This window comes from Homarus americanus, unplaced genomic scaffold (assembly GCF_018991925.1).
Source record: "Homarus americanus isolate GMGI-L3 unplaced genomic scaffold, GMGI_Hamer_2.0 scaffold48220, whole genome shotgun sequence".
In the NCBI taxonomy this organism is placed as follows: Eukaryota; Metazoa; Arthropoda; class Malacostraca; order Decapoda; family Nephropidae; genus Homarus; species Homarus americanus.
The window spans coordinates 2965903-2986320 of NW_024755060.1; the positions used below are offsets into that span (position 1 = coordinate 2965903).

A 20418-nucleotide genomic window follows, 5' to 3' on the forward strand; every position below is an offset into this window, starting at 1 on the left:
AGAGTTGCGCGCTTGGAGGCTTTATTAATACATTATATTTGATTAGAGGAACAATATTTGTAATAAAATAAAGTGCACATCAGAGTATGAACTATACAGATGGCAGCAATCGTCTTACGTGAGATTAACGGAAGCAGTGGGGGCGAAAACGAAAAATCGCCTTGTGTGATTAACCTGACCTAATACCTAGCATTTTGGCACATGGGTTATACCATGGATTTTGTTCAAATTTCATACACAGGTACTTCTTTACATGCTCATTAAGGATTCCTGTTCAGTTTAAAAATTCGAGTAATTAGTGTCAATTTATTACCCATAAAATCAACTGCTGTCAAATTAAGGTTTCCCATCATTGAATAAACTGATAGAGCATTAACAAAATTTCTTACAGCCTGACCTAACCAACAACATCCGAGACTAACCCGAAACACCAATACGCATATTTTCTGAACAAGGAGATCCTTATGACAACAGATGCGGCCAATTCAATACATAGTTTCAGTACAGCGTCTGGTGGGCTAAGGGGGTCATGCACTACACCAGGACTGGAACGATGATTGTCTGAAATATGGAACAATCATAGAAAGGAAATCCTGCAAGAAAATTTTTTAAAAATTTTTGATAAGAGAAGTATTCACCCATGATGACAGACCCCACATCCAGCACAAATTACACCTGAGTATATCACCAGCTGATCATTTTCTTTCATGCTAATCACAAGTTTGTTTTCAGTTAAGAATAAAACAACTCACTTGGTTCATTTTGGTTGAAACATCTTAAACCTCAAAGATCATGGTGGCTCATCCTGTCTTAACTTGATATATACTTTTCCTTCCTTCACACTTACAGAAAGAATCGAGAGAAGGACTGATAATGGGGCAGTTTTGTCTCGCTCACACATCTTGGTTTCACCTTCACTTCATTTGGCATTACTGTGCCTGAAAAAATAATAATTTGTGTTAACCAGAAAATTTAAGAAATTTTTCCATACAATATGAATTCTTACCCCCATGAACAGCATGAAAATTTGGGGAGGAATTTTTTTTTTTAAATATTTAAAAAAAAAATTCCATCCCAAACACTAATATATATCCGTGTGCTACAACACCACATGCATTTATTGTTTACATCTGGGACGGTTCATCTTGTGCACAGAAATGCTTAAAAAAAAACTTACCAAATACTGCACTACATTATATGATTTATCGGGGACAACGTAGCCTACTGGTACCTAACCTAGGTTACGTTAGTTAAGCCGTCAATATTAACCGGATATCCAAATACAGCGATGGCCAATACCAAAATTTTACCCAAATTATGAATGCCCACTATAAGACGGTCTTTTTTCGTTATCCACCCATCTCCTATTTCACTTTAAAAATTTTTTTTCCTTTTTGCTAGTTTTCTTGCGGTTTTAGATTCAGACATTTATCTTTGGGGCAAATCAATTTTTCTTTTTTTTTTTTTTGTATTCCCAACCCTCTTCCACCCCAACAATGTAGGGGTGGGAGTGCAGAGCTTTAGGTAGGGTGGGGATGCAGGACTGAAAACTAGTGATTTTCACCAAAATTAAATGTCAGAATCATCTAAAATGGCAAGAACAATAGATAAAAAATTATATTTTTCGTGTGAAAAAAGGTTAAAACTAAAGTAAGTCTATGTACTAACCTAACCTTACCAGCCACGTCCTCACTAACCTAATGGGCCAAATCCTGACCTAACGGGCCACGTCCTGACCTAACCTGACCGTTGTGTCACCATATCAGATTGGGATTTAGAAAATGCGATCACAACAAATAAATAGCGAATATCATTTACTTTAGCAATGCCGAGCTAAATTAGACTTTATTATTTAGTTTCTCGAAGATCTATTAAATGGCAAGAAACAATCGTAAAAAGGTGATGGATGGTTAACGAAAAATGACCTTGTAATATACCTATCAAGCAGTTTAGACAATTAAAAATTCTGATACTGTCGTCAAATATATATTTTGAATAATTTTTAGCGATTATCTCTAAATTCCGAAACTATTAAATTGCACCAGAAATTAAATCAAATTCGTTCCTAACACATCAAAAACCATTGCAAAAACAGAAGGCAAAATTGCAGCTTTGGCCATTATGCCCTAGTAGTTTATAAATTAGGTTATCCTGTGTATTTTGGTTTTATTTAATCGAAAGTACCCGTTTTAGAGTTGTCCCACCCAAAAGTATGGAAAAACTTTAAAATAATTTGAAATTCTTTGCCCCTTGGTTGAAATGGGGTCAGAAATACCCCAAATAAGGAGATCTAAAGGTTAGGGGTGGTTAAAACAGTAGTCTGTGTATTGGCCAAAACTGCAACAATACCAAACATGTTTTAACTTTGATTACTATAGTAGCAACAAGTGAAAATTTACCGATACAGTATGTGAACATCATCTTCGCCGGCAGACCCAACACGATGGATTAAATTAACCATTAAATAAACTGTCTCACCATAATAATACACCAACAACTACTCACTATTATTAATGTTACTTATATGATACAATACTATTAAACAAAGTTCTTACCGATGCCTCAGGAGGATATTTCCAGGACTGTCACTTCGTTATATAATACGTCTGTCCTCCATCGTCGTTCACTGTCAAGTGCTGCTATTGTTAGTGATGGACCTCCAGATACACCAGACGAGAAACTTTACGTGACCCCCCCTCCCCCCACCCCCACATTGATGATAGTTTAGTGGCGCTGCTAACTCATAGATGGCGCTCACCTCCTTATTACTTATTTTACATTTAAAATATAAATAGCCTTTTGAATAATCATCTATTATCATATAAATAAAACTATATTAGCACTTAATAGAGTCTGTAAATAAAATGAGTTTTTCATGCCAAATTACTTTAAAACATAAGAAATTCACGATTTTAACATGAAAGAAAATGTTACTTCGTTCTTCGGGCACGGAAGAAAATTACCAACATTGGGTTAACTAAAGCAAATTATAGCTCTATTACATAACGGCAAGCTATGAAGTTGTGGGGTTCGAGATGTTTGGTTCACACTCAGGATGGGATGGAGAAAGGAAACTCACAATGTGCTCTCTGTATACATGTTGTATTGGATGTACAATGCAGCTTGGTGCTGGGAAGGCAGCATGGTTACAAGCGTGATGTAGAGAGAGCTGTTTGGTGAGGATGCTCACAGGAGGACAGCTTGTGGGTCGCCATGCTCGCCGGCGAGAGCGAGGACCGCCAGGCAGGCGGAGGAGGAGCGAGGGCCGCCAGGCAGCGGCGGAGGAGGAGGTGTGTTGCTGGCTGGTTGGTGTCGGTTGAAAGAGAGAGATCACCACGAGGTCAGGTCTTAAATAGCGGGGGTTGGCGTGGCTTAGTAGTTGACCCCCGCTCCGTAGTGTATGGCGGCGCTGGTTGACCTAGACCACGAGGCATACACTGGGGAATTGGTGGGGTCGGCTACTCAGCGACAAACAGCGTTTGTAGGGGAGAAATCCACTACAAAGTATTGTAACTATATTCACTAACAATACTGTACTTTAGTAAAGCCTATATGTTGGTGGTACTTATATACTGCCTGGAATACTTAAATAGTGTCTGGTTTACTTAAAGAGTGTGAAACTTATTTAGATTCTGTGTGAGAAATTTAAGTTTAATTGAATTTAAGTTTAAATGAATTTCTGTTACTGCGTGATCTGGCAAGTCTTGCGCACAGGCCCGAATTGCCAATTAGCCATATATAAACTTGTGTACGAGGAGCAGCATCACATCTCTGATGCTGTTCCATCATATCTCAGGTATGTCGACAACCCTGCCATCAACAAGTTTCCTGCAGCGCTCGTAGGGGAGGGGGAGTATTGTAGTGAATACTCCCCCCTACAACTGCCACTGCCATTAGTCGCTGATCAGCGGATCCCGCGGCAAGTTTCTCTGACAAGTCTAGTGTCTCACTGAGCGGGGTCAGCCACCAGCGACGTATACTTCCGGCGGACGTGTACATAAGCTCACAGCCTCGCCGTGAAGGGTATTCTGCGGAGCGCTCTCTAACAGACAAGACCTCCTCTCATCAAGCTCCTCACCACACTGCAACTCCCCAGTACTGCACTGTGTATATATATATATATATATATATACATATATATATATATATATATATATATATATATATATATATATATATATATATATATATATATATATATATATATAGAGAGAGAGAGAGAGAGAGAGAGAGAGAGAGAGAGAGAGAGAGAGAGAGAGAGAACGCCATAGCTGAGTTTTCCTTCTCACCTCCATCCTAGTGTGATCCTACATTGCGTTAACCCCACAACTCTCTGTATTGACAATGAAATAATATAATGATTGGTTAATGTTGTAACCAGGAATTTGAAGGTCTATTTTGCTACTTGTAAGGTAAGACCTAAGTGGTCCAGTCTTGTCTGAGTGTACTTAATTAACATCTTGTTCACTCCTTATGTTAATAAATATTGAATTTGTAAACTACGAGTATCACCGCTCTATTCCTTCTACCCGTTGGTTCTCGGAAAATAACTATTGTAACTCATGTGCCTAGAAGCTCGCTAGCACGCTACCAAACTGTTCACTAAGATGTTATATTCCAATAAAAGTCTGGGTGATGGCAGGCTACTGTTGTAAGTATAATAAGTGTTATAGTAAGAATGACATGATTTTCCCAGACTAATCCATGGTATAGAATATAACTAAGGCATAATAATAAATTGAGAGAAAGAAAAGGTATAAAATCTAGAAAATACAATAATATACAACTAGACCCCGACTTATGACCGTCGGGACTTACGACCGCCACAGTTGTGACCATTTTTCTTTTTTTAAATGACAAGCATTTTCTATACCGAAACGTTTCCAGTTAATGTACAGTAGTCTCCATGTATAATTAGAAAATTATGGGGGCCCCATGTGCATTCAGCTGACTACATTAAAGGTAAGTGCTCAGTCACACTGTATCCATTCCTCATTATTTATTACTTTCACTGTACTGTATCCATTCCTCATTATTTATTAGTTTTACTGTAGTGTATTTCATTGTAGATTTTTTATTTAAAAGAAAAATTTAATTATTTTTTTTTTATCTATGTCAACTTACGACCTGGATTTGGGTCCCTCACCCCGTCGTAAGTCGGGGTCTAGCTGTATATGACAGACGAAATAAAGTAGAGAAAGAATATTAATAGAAAATATAAGCAAAGAAATATAAGATAGATAACTATAGACAGAAAGAGTTAGAAAATAGAATTATTAATATACAGCTCCTCCCCGACTTACGACGGGGTTAGGGACCCAAATCCAGGTCGTAAGTCATAATGGTCGAAAGTCGGAAATGCAAAAAATAATACATATAAAATCTAAAATGAAATACAGTACAGTACAGTAAAAGTAATCAATAATGAAGAATGGAAACAGTGTGACTGTGCACTTAACTTTAATGTAGTCAGCTGAATGCACACGGGTCCCCCACAATTTTCTATTTACAGGATGCATGGAAACTATTTTAATTGGATGAAGCAGAGGAGGAGACAGGGCTGGGTGGGTCATCAATGTCGCTTTCTTCATCAAGCTCCAAACTTCCACATATGAAGGAGTACAGTAGTAGTATTGGCATCTGAAGTTTCTCATACACAGAATAGGTATACAGTAGTGCACTAAGGTAGTATAAGTTGCTATTCATAGTTTTGCCACTTCCTGCCATTCCTTTGAGCCTAACCCCCTCAAACCACTAGCGTAGCTAGGGGGGGGCGGGGGGGCGGCCCGCCCCGGGCGGCCCTTTTGGGGGGGGCGGCCCGCCCCAGGCGGCACTTTTGGGGGGGCGGCACCTTTGGGTCTGCTCATCACCCATATCTGCAGCTACTGGAGACGTTAATCCATCCCTTTGTATCGACGGCAAGTTAATCCTTGTCGTGTCTGACCTAACACCTGACCCACATCATCACGGCCACGTCATGAGCTACACCCTTGCTATGCGCCTACCCCCCCACCCCCCGCCACACACACAACCTGTAACCTGTTGAGGATTAAGGAAACAACTTCAAACAAGTACGCCAGTGAGCTCATGGGGTGTGGGTTAGGTGTTAGGTCAGACACAACAAGGATTAACTTGCCGCCGATACAAAGGGAAGGATTAACGTCTCCAGTAGCTGCAGATATGGGTGATGAGCAGACCCAAAAGTGCCGCCCCCCAAAAGTGAAGGATCACGAGATGCTGAATTGCCATACGACATTGAATTGAGGAGAGAAATGTTTTCTTCGCTGGACAGAGTGATCCAAGGAATAACTTTGAGATTTCAACAGCTTCATGAACTTGCTGAGAAATATGCCTTCCTTACCCCATTGAATCTTTTGGATGATAAATATGAGTGTCAAATAGATCACGATCACGACGACATTGATAAAGAGGAGTTCCTCGTTGAGAGAAAAAGACTTCAGCATTTTGTTGCTGCTATAACTATTAAAGACAGAATACAGACGTGGAAAGAAGGCCCCCTTGAACTTTTGCAGTTTATTCAAAAGTATAACCTTGGGAACTCGGTTCCAAATATAGAATCTCAAGGGCGCCTGGCGGCACACACTCTAGCTACGCCACTGCCTCAAACAGCAAGGGTATATTACTGTACATATACAAATAAATATATTATATAAAACCTCATAAACTTTCCAAATGTTACAAAAACACACATTATCATTAATATTTATTATAGAGATTAAAACATCATAGTAATTTGTACAATTTTTTTAATGAGTTTATATTAAAAATTAAAATTAAAATTCCCTAAAACTATTTTAATGGTCTTCAAAAATTAAAATTTACACAAAAAATTACACAGGAAAATTTGACAAGTTACGGTGTAATTTTCTTCTCTTGGACGTTAAATTTACAATTTTTTTTTACTGTAAATTTTTGGTACCTAAATTTACAGATGAGGAAATGAAAATGTCCAGTGCAGTGCCCAGCTAACTGTCCCAAATGGGCCTATAGGCATATCATGGGACCCATTTTATCTATCAAGGAAGACTTTCTATATATTGTCTTAAGAATTGGGGGTTAAAAAGAAAATTGAGGGTCCCAGGTGCCTCTGGTTGACCCAGTTGTGATGTGGCCCAAAAATAAATACAAGTTTTAATACCCATTAGAGAAGATGGATAGATAGATAGATAAAGGGTGAAGTGCCCCTACTCAACCCAATTGCCATGTGGCCAAAATTAACCAAAATGTCATAAATCATGAAATTACAAAAATTAAAATATTTCCCAATTTACAAAACCTGTAAAAAAAATTGCCAGTTAAAAAAAACACAAATACTGAAATTCTTTGGTTGTGACGAGTTCCCGTTTCCTGTGGTGAGTTGCCTCTATTTCTACGGACATTCGAGGTGTCAATTAGCGATAATACGGACATTTGAGGAGGTGTCATAGTGATAATACTGACATCTGAGGTGCCAATCATTGGTTTACAAACCTCTGAGGTGTCAATCATTGGTTTACAGAATCTCGGATGTTAACAATAGATTTTACAGACTTCCGAGGTGTCAATATCAATTCTATGGACATCTACTGTTTGAACACGTCTTGAAAAATTACACAGATGTATTATTGCACTTGACGGGTTTATATAATTTGCTTTCCCAATTTCAACCCAGTTTTGAATGATTTTGTGCGATTTTCTCCCAATTTCTACCAAACTTGTGTAAGTTTATACCAATTTTGTGCAATTTTATGTATTTTGAGCACATTTCATTCAATTTTTGTGATTTCTACCAATTTTTGCAATACTACCATATTAATTTTCTACCAATTTAAATAACTAAAAATAATTCTTTTGCAAATCTTACAATTTTATGGACAATTTTTGCTTAATCTTTGCCAATTTGTTATTTCCCTATATTTTGATCCAATTTTTACCAACTGTGATAAAATTTCTGCTAATATTGATCTATCATCAGATTTTTTTCAATTTGTTAAAATTCTTGCTAACTTCAACAAACTAGAGCAAATCCGAGTAATTTTTGACTCATTTGTGCATTTTTTCTCAATCTTGAACCATATTGTGCGATTTTTCCCAATATTGAAACAAGTTGTGCAAATTCAATGTATTATTTGTGCAGAATTGATAACCAAGCACAATATCCTGCAAATTTGTGCAAAATTGGATAACCAACCACAATTACAAGCCAATTTCAACCAAGCACCATGTTGTAAATTGTCTTTAGCAAGTAAATTTGACCCCAAAACACAAACAAACACACACACACACACACACACACGATAGCTACCAGGACACTGCCATTAAATAGGGATTTTTAATAAGTCGTGAAATGGGGTATATTGGGACATGGGGTAAAATTGGGCATAGGAAGAGGCATGTGTTATGGTGTGCGCCATTTTATAGTAAGATTTCATGAGTATATTCTAGGTCAGGTCAGGTCAATTATTTGTTCCTGAGCTTCTATGAGATTTGCAATATTGCTCTCTCTCTCTCTCTCAATCTATTTATCTACCTCTCAAAATAATCTCGTTCTCTCTTAATTGCACGCACGCACGCAAGCACGCACGTGCACACACACATTTTTAATATCATAGCAATACTATAACTGTCACTCTCTCACATTCTCTTCAGCACACAAAATCAGTCTCTCTCTCTCTCTCACACACACACACACACAACACCATAACACATGTCTTCAGTGCCACAACAACACTACAACTTACAACTTAATTAACACTATTAATATCATCTTTATAACTAATGTCATATGAGCATTTTTTATATACTGTCGGACATTTTCAGTGGCTAAGTTGATACAGCACTTGCCTCTAGTCCTGAGGGTCGCTGGTTCAATCCCAGGGTACCCAAAATTTACCCATTTATGAGATGGGTGACCCCAGTTCATCCAGCTATCAATGAATGCCTAATTGGTCACTGGTTCCATCCTGGGACACCCAAAGTTGACCCAGCTGTAAATGAGTACTTATTAGGCCTCTGGTTTTATTCCGGGGCACCCCCAGCTGACCCACCTGTGAATGGGTACCTAACATTACAGTTTGGGTTAGTGAAGTTGGTCAGGTATGGTGCATGGGCCTCCTGTAACCAAATTTCAACATCCCAGTGAACTTTATCCACACTGCCCATAAAATGACCTTCAGGGGCACAATTATTCTGACTTTTCAAGGTACTGCAGTCTGCTGTATACACACTGCCCCTAAATTAGCCTAAAAGGACACAATTATACTGAAATTTCAATGTCCTACAGTGTGCTGTACCCACACTGCCTAGGCCTAATAGGGCATACCCAACCGCCTCCACTAATGAGGAAATGATTGTGCGCATCATAAATTGACTTTGATTTTAAAAGCTTATAATTAACAAAGATAACTAAATGGTAATTACTAATTATACTGACCTAAAAAATGTAATTATAGAGGTATATTAGAGAACCCACATGCCGTTTTCCATTGTTTTTTATATAAAAAAAATTAGTAATGGAGTGTGTATTATATTTTTTTATAAGAAAAAGAAAAGATGAATTGCAATAAGATTAACGATAATGATAATAATTAACACTTTTAAGGGTTCTCAGGCTCTATCCTGTGGCCCTCATGTCCAAAAGGGTGTAAAACTTGTGACCAAATGTTGTGACCTGAACGGCTTGGGTTCTTCTCGCATTTGAGTGAAACATACATAAAAAACACATTAAAACACCTATGTTTGTTTTTACTAAAATGACATTGAACAAACACGTGATTTGAGTAGTGCTGCATTTTGTTGTTGTAAAAAGTAAAGACAAGTAAATTCTTAACAGCTGCACTTGAGTGTTTTAAAACACAAGGAAAACACAAAAATTAAAACTTCCATTAACAAACACAAAGGTTGAATACCTACTCACTTCATTTACAAACATACAGAAAACATAATTCTACTAAACAAACGTGAGACGTAGAACTACACGTTTGACTTACAAACATGAAAAAACACATTTCTACTTTTATGTGCGCTTGTTTCTTTTTACAAACAATACAACATTTACCTTAAAATGAGATTCTATTAATATCATCATTTACGGAGAGATTTACACTTACTTAAACAATACACATTTACGTCAGAATAATACGCAATAAAATGTAAACAGACAAGTGATTTACAATTACACTGTACAAGAAATGGTAAGAGTTAATCATACATTCGTTGAAGACATTAAAACACACTACATTTTCTTTACATTTACAAAATGCTTTTCTGCCATCTAAGATGAAAAACAAACGCTGTATCGATTACAAACATGGAGAAACTCATTGTTTGTATGCGTTTTCTTGTAACTAATACAAAATTGTAAAAAAAAAATCATTTATGACAAAAATCATTTTACGTCATATTACAATTCACCATCGTAAAAAATGTGTCATTTACGAGGACAAAAAATAAAAATAAATAAAGAAAACATAGAATAAAACACCATAAAAAGAGACAATTTACAGTAACAGGATTTATGTAAATTACACAGTTGTTATGGGCTTGTTACTAATGCATTATGGTGTTATTTTCTGGCCTTGTGTTGCCAATTGTCCTGCCGTAACGCCTCATAACAGAGCCTGACTGTCACCCCCTCAAGTTCAAGATATCAGCTGTCGTTTGTTACAATATGAAGTGTTATGCAGCCCTCAATATCACTTAATGCCTGTTATGAGCAATGTTATGCTGCCCTTAGTGTTACCTAGTACCTGTTACAAGCTGCGATCAATGTCACGCTGCCCTCAGTGTCACCTAGTACCTGTTATGAGATGCATTCAGTGTCACACTGCCCTTAGCTCACCTAGTAACCCACAAGCTGCGATGAGTGTCACACTGCCCCCAGCGTCATCTAATACCTGTTGCAAGCTGCTGCTTTCTGTGTCATGCTGCCCTCATGTCACCCTAAAATCTGTTATACAGTAATATCTCCATTCGCCGGAATCCCTCAAATCCAGAACGCTCCGATAGCCAGAATTGAAATTTTCTCGGAAAATCATTCTCAAAGCTGGAAGTTCTGGAAAATTCCAGCTTCGGGAACGATTTTCTGAGGGGCACATTTTCCGGAAAATTCAGATAAAATTTTCCTGATGACCAAGAAAATTCCGGGGATGGGGGAGTTTTTTCCGGGTTTGAGAGATGAAAATTAGGCCATTTTCCGAAAATTCCGGGAAAAGTTTTCCGGTATCCGGAAAATTCTGGGGTTGGGGGATGTCTTTCTGGGTTCGAGAGATGATGTAATGGGCAATTTCTAGAACTTCCGAGAACATTTTTCCATTACCCAGAAAATTCTGGGATGAGGGATTTTTTCCGGCTTTGAGAGAGTCGTCTCACTACCCAGAAATCTCTCATTCCCGGAAGTGCTCAGCACCAATTGCTCCGGGTAACAAAGATATCACTGTATTACATTTTAGGGTGATAAACTGCCCTTAATATCACGCAATATGTCACGGGCTGTGTTGACTGTTACACTGCCGTCACGTCACAGTAAAATCTCTTATGTTATCTGGTGTTACATATATCTCTACATCCCCGAGGATCTGTTATGTTACACAGTGTTATGTCATTGTCACATCAACTTAAAATTATGAGATATTACAATGTTATACCTGCCTGATGTCACCTAAATCTGCCATGACTCACATTGTTACAATATGAGATGTTCCTTCATATCTCCTGACATCCGATACAACACTCACATTATATTATAAGGTGTTATAAGACCTTCACATCACTAAAATTGTTACAAGGTGTTACACTTACCTGACATTATCTACAATCTGTTACCAGCTACATTCAGTTACATTAGTGCATAATGTTATACTGCCCCATTACATAAAATACAGTATTACAAGTTGTATTCAGTTTCATTGCATTACTAAGTGTTACACTGCCATTATGAAGCCTAAAACCTCTTATATACTTCATTTACATATCATCATAAGTAACAGTTGAGGTAACTTATTCAATGTAACATCTTTAATAATTCTTGATGTAACACATTCTGACTGCCTTAGCCTATAATCTCATGAAGCACATGACATAACACTCTTTGAGCTGCATCCAGCCTGTAAAATCTAAAATTACAGAGCATAAAAAAATTCTGAGCTGCCTTCAATTCATTACATTATATCACAAACTGTTTAAAACTCTTAAGAAATGAAAATTACCTTCAAATAGCTGCCATTCTGTTATTATTTATAACAAATATGATATTTATCTGGATTTATGTTTCATTGTTAAGAACTGTTACAAAGTCCACCTTAACATAATGTAAATTACACCGTAACAGATAAATTTGCAATAACATATAGATTAACCATTAACAACCATATACAGAGAGATTCACCAGAAACACAGACTAACTCCCCCAACTAAATGTTGTGACTTGATGTGACGGCTTCAATCAGCAGTTATTTTGTTCATGTCATCCTCCACAAACTTCTCACTTTAGGGTCTTTTTCTTGTCATGTTATACTCTAAGATGGATCACAGCTGAGGGTTAATCTAGTTATGCATTTCTCCAAACTCCCCAAAGTTTAGGGCAAATTTATTACTGTAATGCCATCCTCCTAAGGCTTCCCTATTTATGCATCCTCCAAACTCTCCAAACTTTAGGGTCAATCTATTCCATACTACAGAGACCCCACAGTTTAGGATCTCTCTATGTCATACTCTAAGAGACTCCATAAATTATAGTTAATCTACCATACTGCAGAGACATCACAGTCGAGGGTTCGGAAGCCGCACCTTGTTTCCTTGGGAGGTGAAGTTCGATCTGGAAGCATTGGAAGAAGTGACTACTGCCTTCGCTGCTTCCACTGCCTCCAACGCTTCCAAACGCAGTCGTGATGAATTACCTTCTAGTGAGCAAATCTGAACAGCAATTGTCATGTTTTATGAAGACACACACACACACATGAATGCGGGTTTCTTCAATATGGTGCAAAGCGATTGTAGGAGCCTCTGTAAACAGCCTGTAAGAGAGAACAAGTTTAGTTTATGCTATGTTAGGTTAAGTTAAAATAAAATAAACCGGAAAAATATAGTAAACACAATGGTATAATTGAAACCATTGTCTAAAATAAAATGCTTGTGATTTTTATGATAAAATGTAAATGTGCAAAGAAATAAAACAGGAAAGCACACTAAAACATAAACTAATTCATTCAATTTATATAGTGTACAATAAAACATAACAGATAGATAGATTGATTGATTTTAAACATTAACCAAACATAATTATAAAAAGAAATACCATTCCTAACAGACAAAAACAACAGTACTGTGCTTAGCTCGTGCCTGAAGCTACAGTCACCTCAGACAAAACACACATTGCCTATTAACCAAACAACTATAATAAACCCAATTCAAAGCATATGCAAGTACGTATAAACAAACAGAATAAAACACCTCTACTCACATGATACCCATAAGCTACCAACATTGGGCATCAAAACATTAAAATAAACCTCAAACAGCATACAATTGAAAAAAAAAGATGCAAACTAGTGTAATTCAAACACACTAAAACACCTCGAAGAAAAAAACAAGTGTACTTACCTCATACCCAACAAATGGTTTAACACCCAATGAAAGCTAAACATTTCCAGACAGAATATACCACCAAATAAACAACAAAATAATACACCGCTACTCACCCCATACCCAGCGACTGGTCCAATGCCCGAAGCAGCAGCGATGTAGGGGTCCGGATATGCCCGCTCACTGTAATAGATCGATCTATCAAGAAAGAAAAAGAGCAGAGAAAAACAGCGGATTAGTCAACCAAGTCCTGGAGTATCAAGGTCAATTCTAAGCCACTTAAAAGTCTTTGGATTTTTGGGGTATTTTTTTTTGCCATGACCTCTGGATATCTATGAGGCTATTTTGGGTTGGGTTATTATATACCGACAGATTCTGGGTATTTAGAGAATATTTTCTGAGCATTTGGGACCGGATTATTATGTATTGACAAATTCTGATCATTAAGTGGACTTTTTTGGTGGGTTCTGTATTATTTGACTAACTTGGGGCATCTTGGTAGGTATTTTACACTGGACTGGATTATTATGTATTGATTAATTCAGGGCATTTTGTGGGAACTTTGGGGTATCTATGAGGGTATTTTGTGCTGGATTATCATGTATTGATGAATTGTGGGCATTATATGGGTACAGTAGAATCCCAGTTATCCTGCACCTTCAGGAATTGAGAGGTGCCAAATAAAGAGTTTTTCCAGTTAGTTGAAACTCACTCTTAAGGTCCCCTAATAAATCCTACAGTGCTACAGGCTGACCTCAGATATTCATGTCTCACAAAATAGGCTTCTTTAACACTTATTCTACCTTATATAAATGATGTGGCTTATAAATAAATTAATTATAATATAAAACTAAAAAAAAAAAAAAATAAGAGCATGGTTGTGTATGTGTGAGAAGTGAACATGTGTGGAGGCCACATAGCCAAGGCATTGGCTATATGGCTGACTCAACAGTCTCGTCTATAAAAGTTGTGAAAAAAATATTCATTGCAACGTGGCGTAGAAATAAAGAAAATATTATATAAATGTAAAATAAGAAAAATGAAGAACATGGGTGTGTATGTGTGTGGAGGTGGTGGGCTATAATTGTATGGTAGCACTTCCTCCTGACGTGACGTAATGGCATACACACAGTGCAGAGCGACAGCCACAAGTCTGTGAGTCAGCTGATTAACTGCTTGACTGAAGTAGCTTGCGTCTCCCAGAGGATCATTTGAATGTGGCAGGAGCTATTTTTTGTACATGAAATATGTGCTATTGTATTTTATAAGCTTTGTGTCAATTTTGTTGTTTATCATAGCAATAAATATAGCAACTCTTCCCTCATTGCATGCAGTATTCAAACTTGATACTAAATGATTTTGAAGGAATTTTTATTATTATTTCATTTTGGTGCTGGTTAGTTGAATCTACCGGTTGCCTGGATACCAGATAACTGGGATTCTACTGTATTTTGGGCCATTTTGAGGGGCATTAGAGGCATTTTGTGGACATTTTGGAGAATTTTGTGGACACTTTTGGTTAGTTTGTGGGTGTTGTTAAGGATTTTTATTACTTGACAAATTCTGGATGTTTATGGATATAAAGATAATAATATAAATAATTAATAAAATTCACTTAAAAATGCCCAAAATTACCACATTACACAAGATCCTAAAAAAAGTGTCATGAAAAGCCTAGATTTTCTCAATAAACTCAAAATCTTGTCCACAAAAGCCCACGTTTTACCAATAAACTGAAAATCCTATCAAAAATGCCCAAAAAATATCCATAAACTTAAAATCCTGACAAAACATTCCCAGATTTACCAATAAATCTAAAATCTAGTAAAAAAAATGAAAATTTACCAATACACTACACACAAAATATTGTCAAAATAGAATTTGTCAATCACATTAAATCATCACTAATGCCTGAATATACCCCAATATACCTCGAGGTCTTGGCAAAACACCCACCAGAGGGCTGGTATTAATCATGCAGCATGCAACGATCAAATACTACTTCACCAAATTCCAAAAATTTCTATTAAAAATACCGAGAATTATTAAATATCAAGTTGAGTACATCCTAAATTCTGCTTAAACACTCGTGAACACAAATTAGTTAATCATATACAGTATGCAGTAAATTCCCGGTTATTTGGCTTTTAATAATACTATTTATTATACAGTACATTTAATTCCATCTCAGAAAATATGTCATATATTTTTTTAATAATTCTGGATATTTAGTTAATTCCATAATGAGAATTACTTATATTTATTTCATATTTATTTCTGGACATATTATAGGCTTTGCTAATAATACCAGGCATTTAAAATTGTTTAACAATCACTTCACCAAAATGTTGTCCACATTAAATGAGAAATTGTCTGATAATCATTAATTGTCTGGATAATCAAATTAATTGTCCAGATAAACAATTATTTCAGGATAATAGCAGTAATTATCTGGATAATAAATAATTTATAAGGATAATTGAAATATTGAACCAGTTAATCGAGAATTTACAGCATTAAGTCATTAAAATACAAAATAATGCGAAGGATTGTGTACATCAGATCAGAATTTACTTATAAGTGCAGTTGGGTTAAATTCTGGCATGGCATTGACTGTCATAGACTGTCAAGAGGTGTCATAGACTGTCATACTGGCAACAAGGTCAAGGAGTGTCATAGGCTGTCCTAATGTCCAGTGTCATCCAGTCAATAACTGTCATAGAACTGTCAAAAGTGTCAATAACTGTAAGAGAATGTCATCCTGTTGCGAAGTGTCATGGAACAGTCATACTATTAAGGAGTGTCATACTGCCAATTACAGTAGTGTCAAAATTTGCCTTGCTGTGAAGAACTGTCAGCCACAGAAGTGTCATACTTTCAGAGACTGTCAGTGTCATAAATTAGTGTCATATCTTGTTATATTATCATACTACCAAGATATGTAGCTCTGTCTTAAACTGTCAAGGAGTGTCAGAACTGTCAAAATGTCCTAGATTATAATAAAAATCTTATATTGTCAACAAGTGCCATGGACTGTAGAATCATAAATTTTTATTGTAATAAACTATTCTAAATCGTCAGTCACAAATTCATGGTCATATACTATAGTGCAAATTGTCAGTGTCATAAAACGTCATGCACGCACATACACACACACATACAAACACAATCATTTAGAGAAAAAAACAAGCGCTTTTTACCCAAAATTACAAATCAAACGGTGCTTGTTGTCGTATCAAAGCGTCCCAGGCAATAAAACACCATGTGTGGTGTTTGTTTTTTTAGAGAAAGTGAGAAAATCGTGAGAAAAGAGAGACTCTCTCTAATGTATCTACTGGTTTTAGGCCACTCAGTAAAACACAAATGTAAACAAATGAAAACAAAAACAAACTAAACATCTGAGTTGTCTTGTCATGTTTCAAGATGTAATATTGTTCAGTAAAACATTGTATTTATTTTGTGTGTGTGTGTGTGTATGTGTATGTGTGTGTGTGTGTGTGTGTGTGTGTGTGTGTGTGTGTGTGTAGGTGCTTGTGTAAATAAAAAAAAACACACACACACACACACACTAGAGTTAATGATATGACATCTTAACAGAAACATAAACAACTTTATTGATTTTCCCTTGTGCAATTGACCACATAGTGGAATGCTGGCTTATTGGGTAGGAACAACGTAGATAACTTTAACCACCAAAAAATAAATCGTTTAACCCTTTGGGTTTCTCTCTGTTTAATAAAATTATCTCGCATCGGTCAAATTAAATAATAAAAGTAGCATCCACTACTGAAGGGATTAAAATATTTGATTAGACCCCATACTACGAATGTCACGGAATAATTAATCAAAATAAATCACTCAATGAGATCCCACAATAGATCATTCCCTTAGGACACCCGGCAAAACCTACAGAATAATTTAATCAGAATAAACAATTGGTTTAAAATGCTAAATAAGATCACATAGCAAATCATTCACATTGAGTTTCATCCACCCTCAACTAAGCAACCAAATTTTTTGATTAAATGCACTCAAATTGGAACATTCACTTAAACTGTGAAACATTGTGGTCAAACAGAACTAAAATACAGCAAAACAAATTCGAATAAACAACTTGCACAGGGCGTGAAACCAAAATGCAGCCAAGTGCACTCAAATACAAAATCCATTTAGCGTGGGAGACACCAATGCACCCAGACTCACTCAAATAAATCAGTTGTCAAAGGTGTGAGAAACCAAACATAGTCAAACCAAATTAAATACACCTTTCATTTAATGTGCAAAAGACCCTAAATGGAACCAAACGGAATAAAACACAATGAATCACACCACTCAAGCTGCGAGACACTCATTTAAAGTGAAAAATACCCTAACAGGAGCCAAACAGATCCAAACACACTATTCAATCACTAAATGCAGTCACACAGAATCAAGCACAGACAAACACACTCAACAAGCATGCAATAAACCCAAAACAGAACCAAACGCAACCAAACACACAATTCGTCAAGCGTGCGAAAGACCCAAATGGAACCAAACGCAGCATAAGGTAAATCACACAAGGGAAAGACTAAACAAGCGTAAAAAAAAGTAAGAAGTGCAAAATAAAATACACACAGAAACTAAAAAACAGGCCATTAATTTCATGTCTCAAGAGGCCTTAAGTATTTTTAAAACCAGCTTCCGAGTGCCATTTACAATTTACGGTTCTTATTTACAATTTCCAGGACTTGGTTACTGTAAATGCTGTAAAAAACCTCTATCAATAGATTCTGTAAATACTTCAAAATACATGCAATTAAATTCTTACCAAAAAAGCCATCATTTAATTTTTTTCGAGAATTTGTCGTCGTCCAAATTTTTTAAAACCTGAGAAAAATTCTCTTATTTTAATGTAAATAAAATTTACATAAAAAATTCCACTAAATTCCAAATATAAATAAACACTTATTTTAATGGGAATAAATTCTCATTAAAAATCTATCAACATCATATTATTTCAAGAAACTGTTTGCGTGAATAAAAATCTTAAAAAAAAAAGTTTGAGTTTAATATCAATTTAAAATCCCTTAAATAAATACAAAAGAATAAAGAATTTATTAAACTCAATAAGAGAAAACTCTACATTAAGAATTTCAATTTAATAAATTCCTTGAAACTTAAATTGACAAATAGTTGTAAAAAACAGAATTTATACCAATTAAAATTAAAGAAATTCTTCATTATTCTCAAAATACACATTGTATAGTGTGTGTGTGTGTGTGTGTGCATTATTCATGTACAGTCAACCCTCGCTTTACGTGGTCCCACTTTACGCGTTTCCACGTTTACGCGGTACCCTGCCGAAACCGGAATGCTCACTTTCCGCGGTGTGTGTACCCTTTTACGCGGAGAGCAGCGCGAGCAGAGTGCGCACAAGGTCGCCCAGTCATCAAAACATTACCGAGTTCTTCACCCGCCACCCACCACAGCCGGCCCAAGTCAGTGATAGTGATAATGATAGTGAGGATATGGACTTATATGGACTTTGAGGGGTTTGACAAAGAAGCCCTGCAAGCCTCTGTGGTGGATAGTGATACAATTGATACAAGTGATACAGGTGAGGGCCAATAATCTGCCCTCTGCCTCGGAACCAACCCCCCATCCCCGTGTGCCCAGCCATCTTTTCTATTAATGTAAGTGTTAAAAAACCTAATATTATTGATATTTCTCTTAATTATTAATTGTGTGTGCATGCCATCATAAAATTAAGAAGTTTTTTTACTACAACGTAGGTATTGTGTCTGAAAAAGTGGAGTTTGGGGGTCGGCCCGGTCTTTATTTCAATTAATCCCATATGTTATGTTCTTCACTTTACACGTTTCTCACTTTACGCGGGCCGCCGTGGGTTGAATTAACTGCGTAAAGTGAGGGTTCACTGTATGCATATTCGGGTACAGTATCCTATATACGGTATGGTTGCGTTCCTGAAAATCGTAACGTAAACCGAATTAACGTAAATCAGGATCATTTTAACATGGGTTTCAATGGAACACATTCCTGGCCTGTCCGACACACCCGTGTATCACAGAAAAAATAATCATACACTTAATTAAATACAATAAATACAAATAATTAAACCACACTCACCACATCAATAATGATCAGCCTGTCACTTAACAATGTCTAATTTCATCTCCAGAGATACAGTCTACCCTGAAGCCTTGCCTTTCCCAGAGGTGGGAAACTCAGCAAGACTCTTACAAAACATTTTCAAAGTTACAGAATAACTGTAGACTGATCACTTCACAGTCACCAAAACAAAACAAAATATGAACGATATTGTTTTACTTTCACCAATAACAGCAAAGTATCACAGCGATCACAAGGTTACACAATGATTAATAATGATATGTTTATTACATGAGCGAGAGCAGATGCGATCATGATGAAACAGAGTGCGGAATTGTAATTCGCATTGGCGGCTGTGACGCAGTGCGCGAGTAGGTGAACTATGCGGAAAATGAAAAAGCAGTTTCAGCACACATCTTGGATTTAACAAGTGAAGGGACATATGTTCTTCATTAGTGTTTATATTCCACATCAAAGAGTTTAGCCTGAAGATAATGTGAGCTTTACCTAATGGAGACACCGAGAGTCTGTTAAACTCTGATTGATGTTAATAAGGATTATAGCAAAAGGGATCATCATAAATAGGGAAATACCTGTACTGAACTGAACTGAACTGAACTGAACTGAACTGAGCTGTACTGTACTGAACTGAACTGAACTGAACTGAACTGAACTGAGCTGAACTGTACTGTACTGAACTGAACTGAACTGAGCTGTACTGTACTG

General features: G+C 36.6%; 1 protein-coding gene across 9 annotated transcripts in view; it reads right to left on the reverse strand.

Moving 5' to 3' along the window:
* Window positions 1-6711: 6711 nt before the first annotated feature.
* Window positions 6712-20418, reverse strand: part of LOC121856380 (RNA binding protein fox-1 homolog 1-like) — a 131686-nt gene continuing 117979 nt past the window's right edge. For 6 of the 9 annotated variants that reach the window (XM_042351917.1, XM_042351916.1, XM_042351920.1 and 3 more), the window contains 2 exons: window positions 13698-13779; window positions 6712-13013 (listed from right to left, as the gene is read on the reverse strand). In XM_042351917.1, the coding sequence (XP_042207851.1) occupies window positions 12972-13013; window positions 13698-13779 (124 nt within the window). In that variant the 3' untranslated portion in view covers window positions 6712-12971. The remainder of the gene's footprint in view (window positions 13014-13697; window positions 13780-20418) is intronic. The other 3 variants (XM_042351924.1, XM_042351923.1, XM_042351919.1) reach the window with 1 other exon arrangement.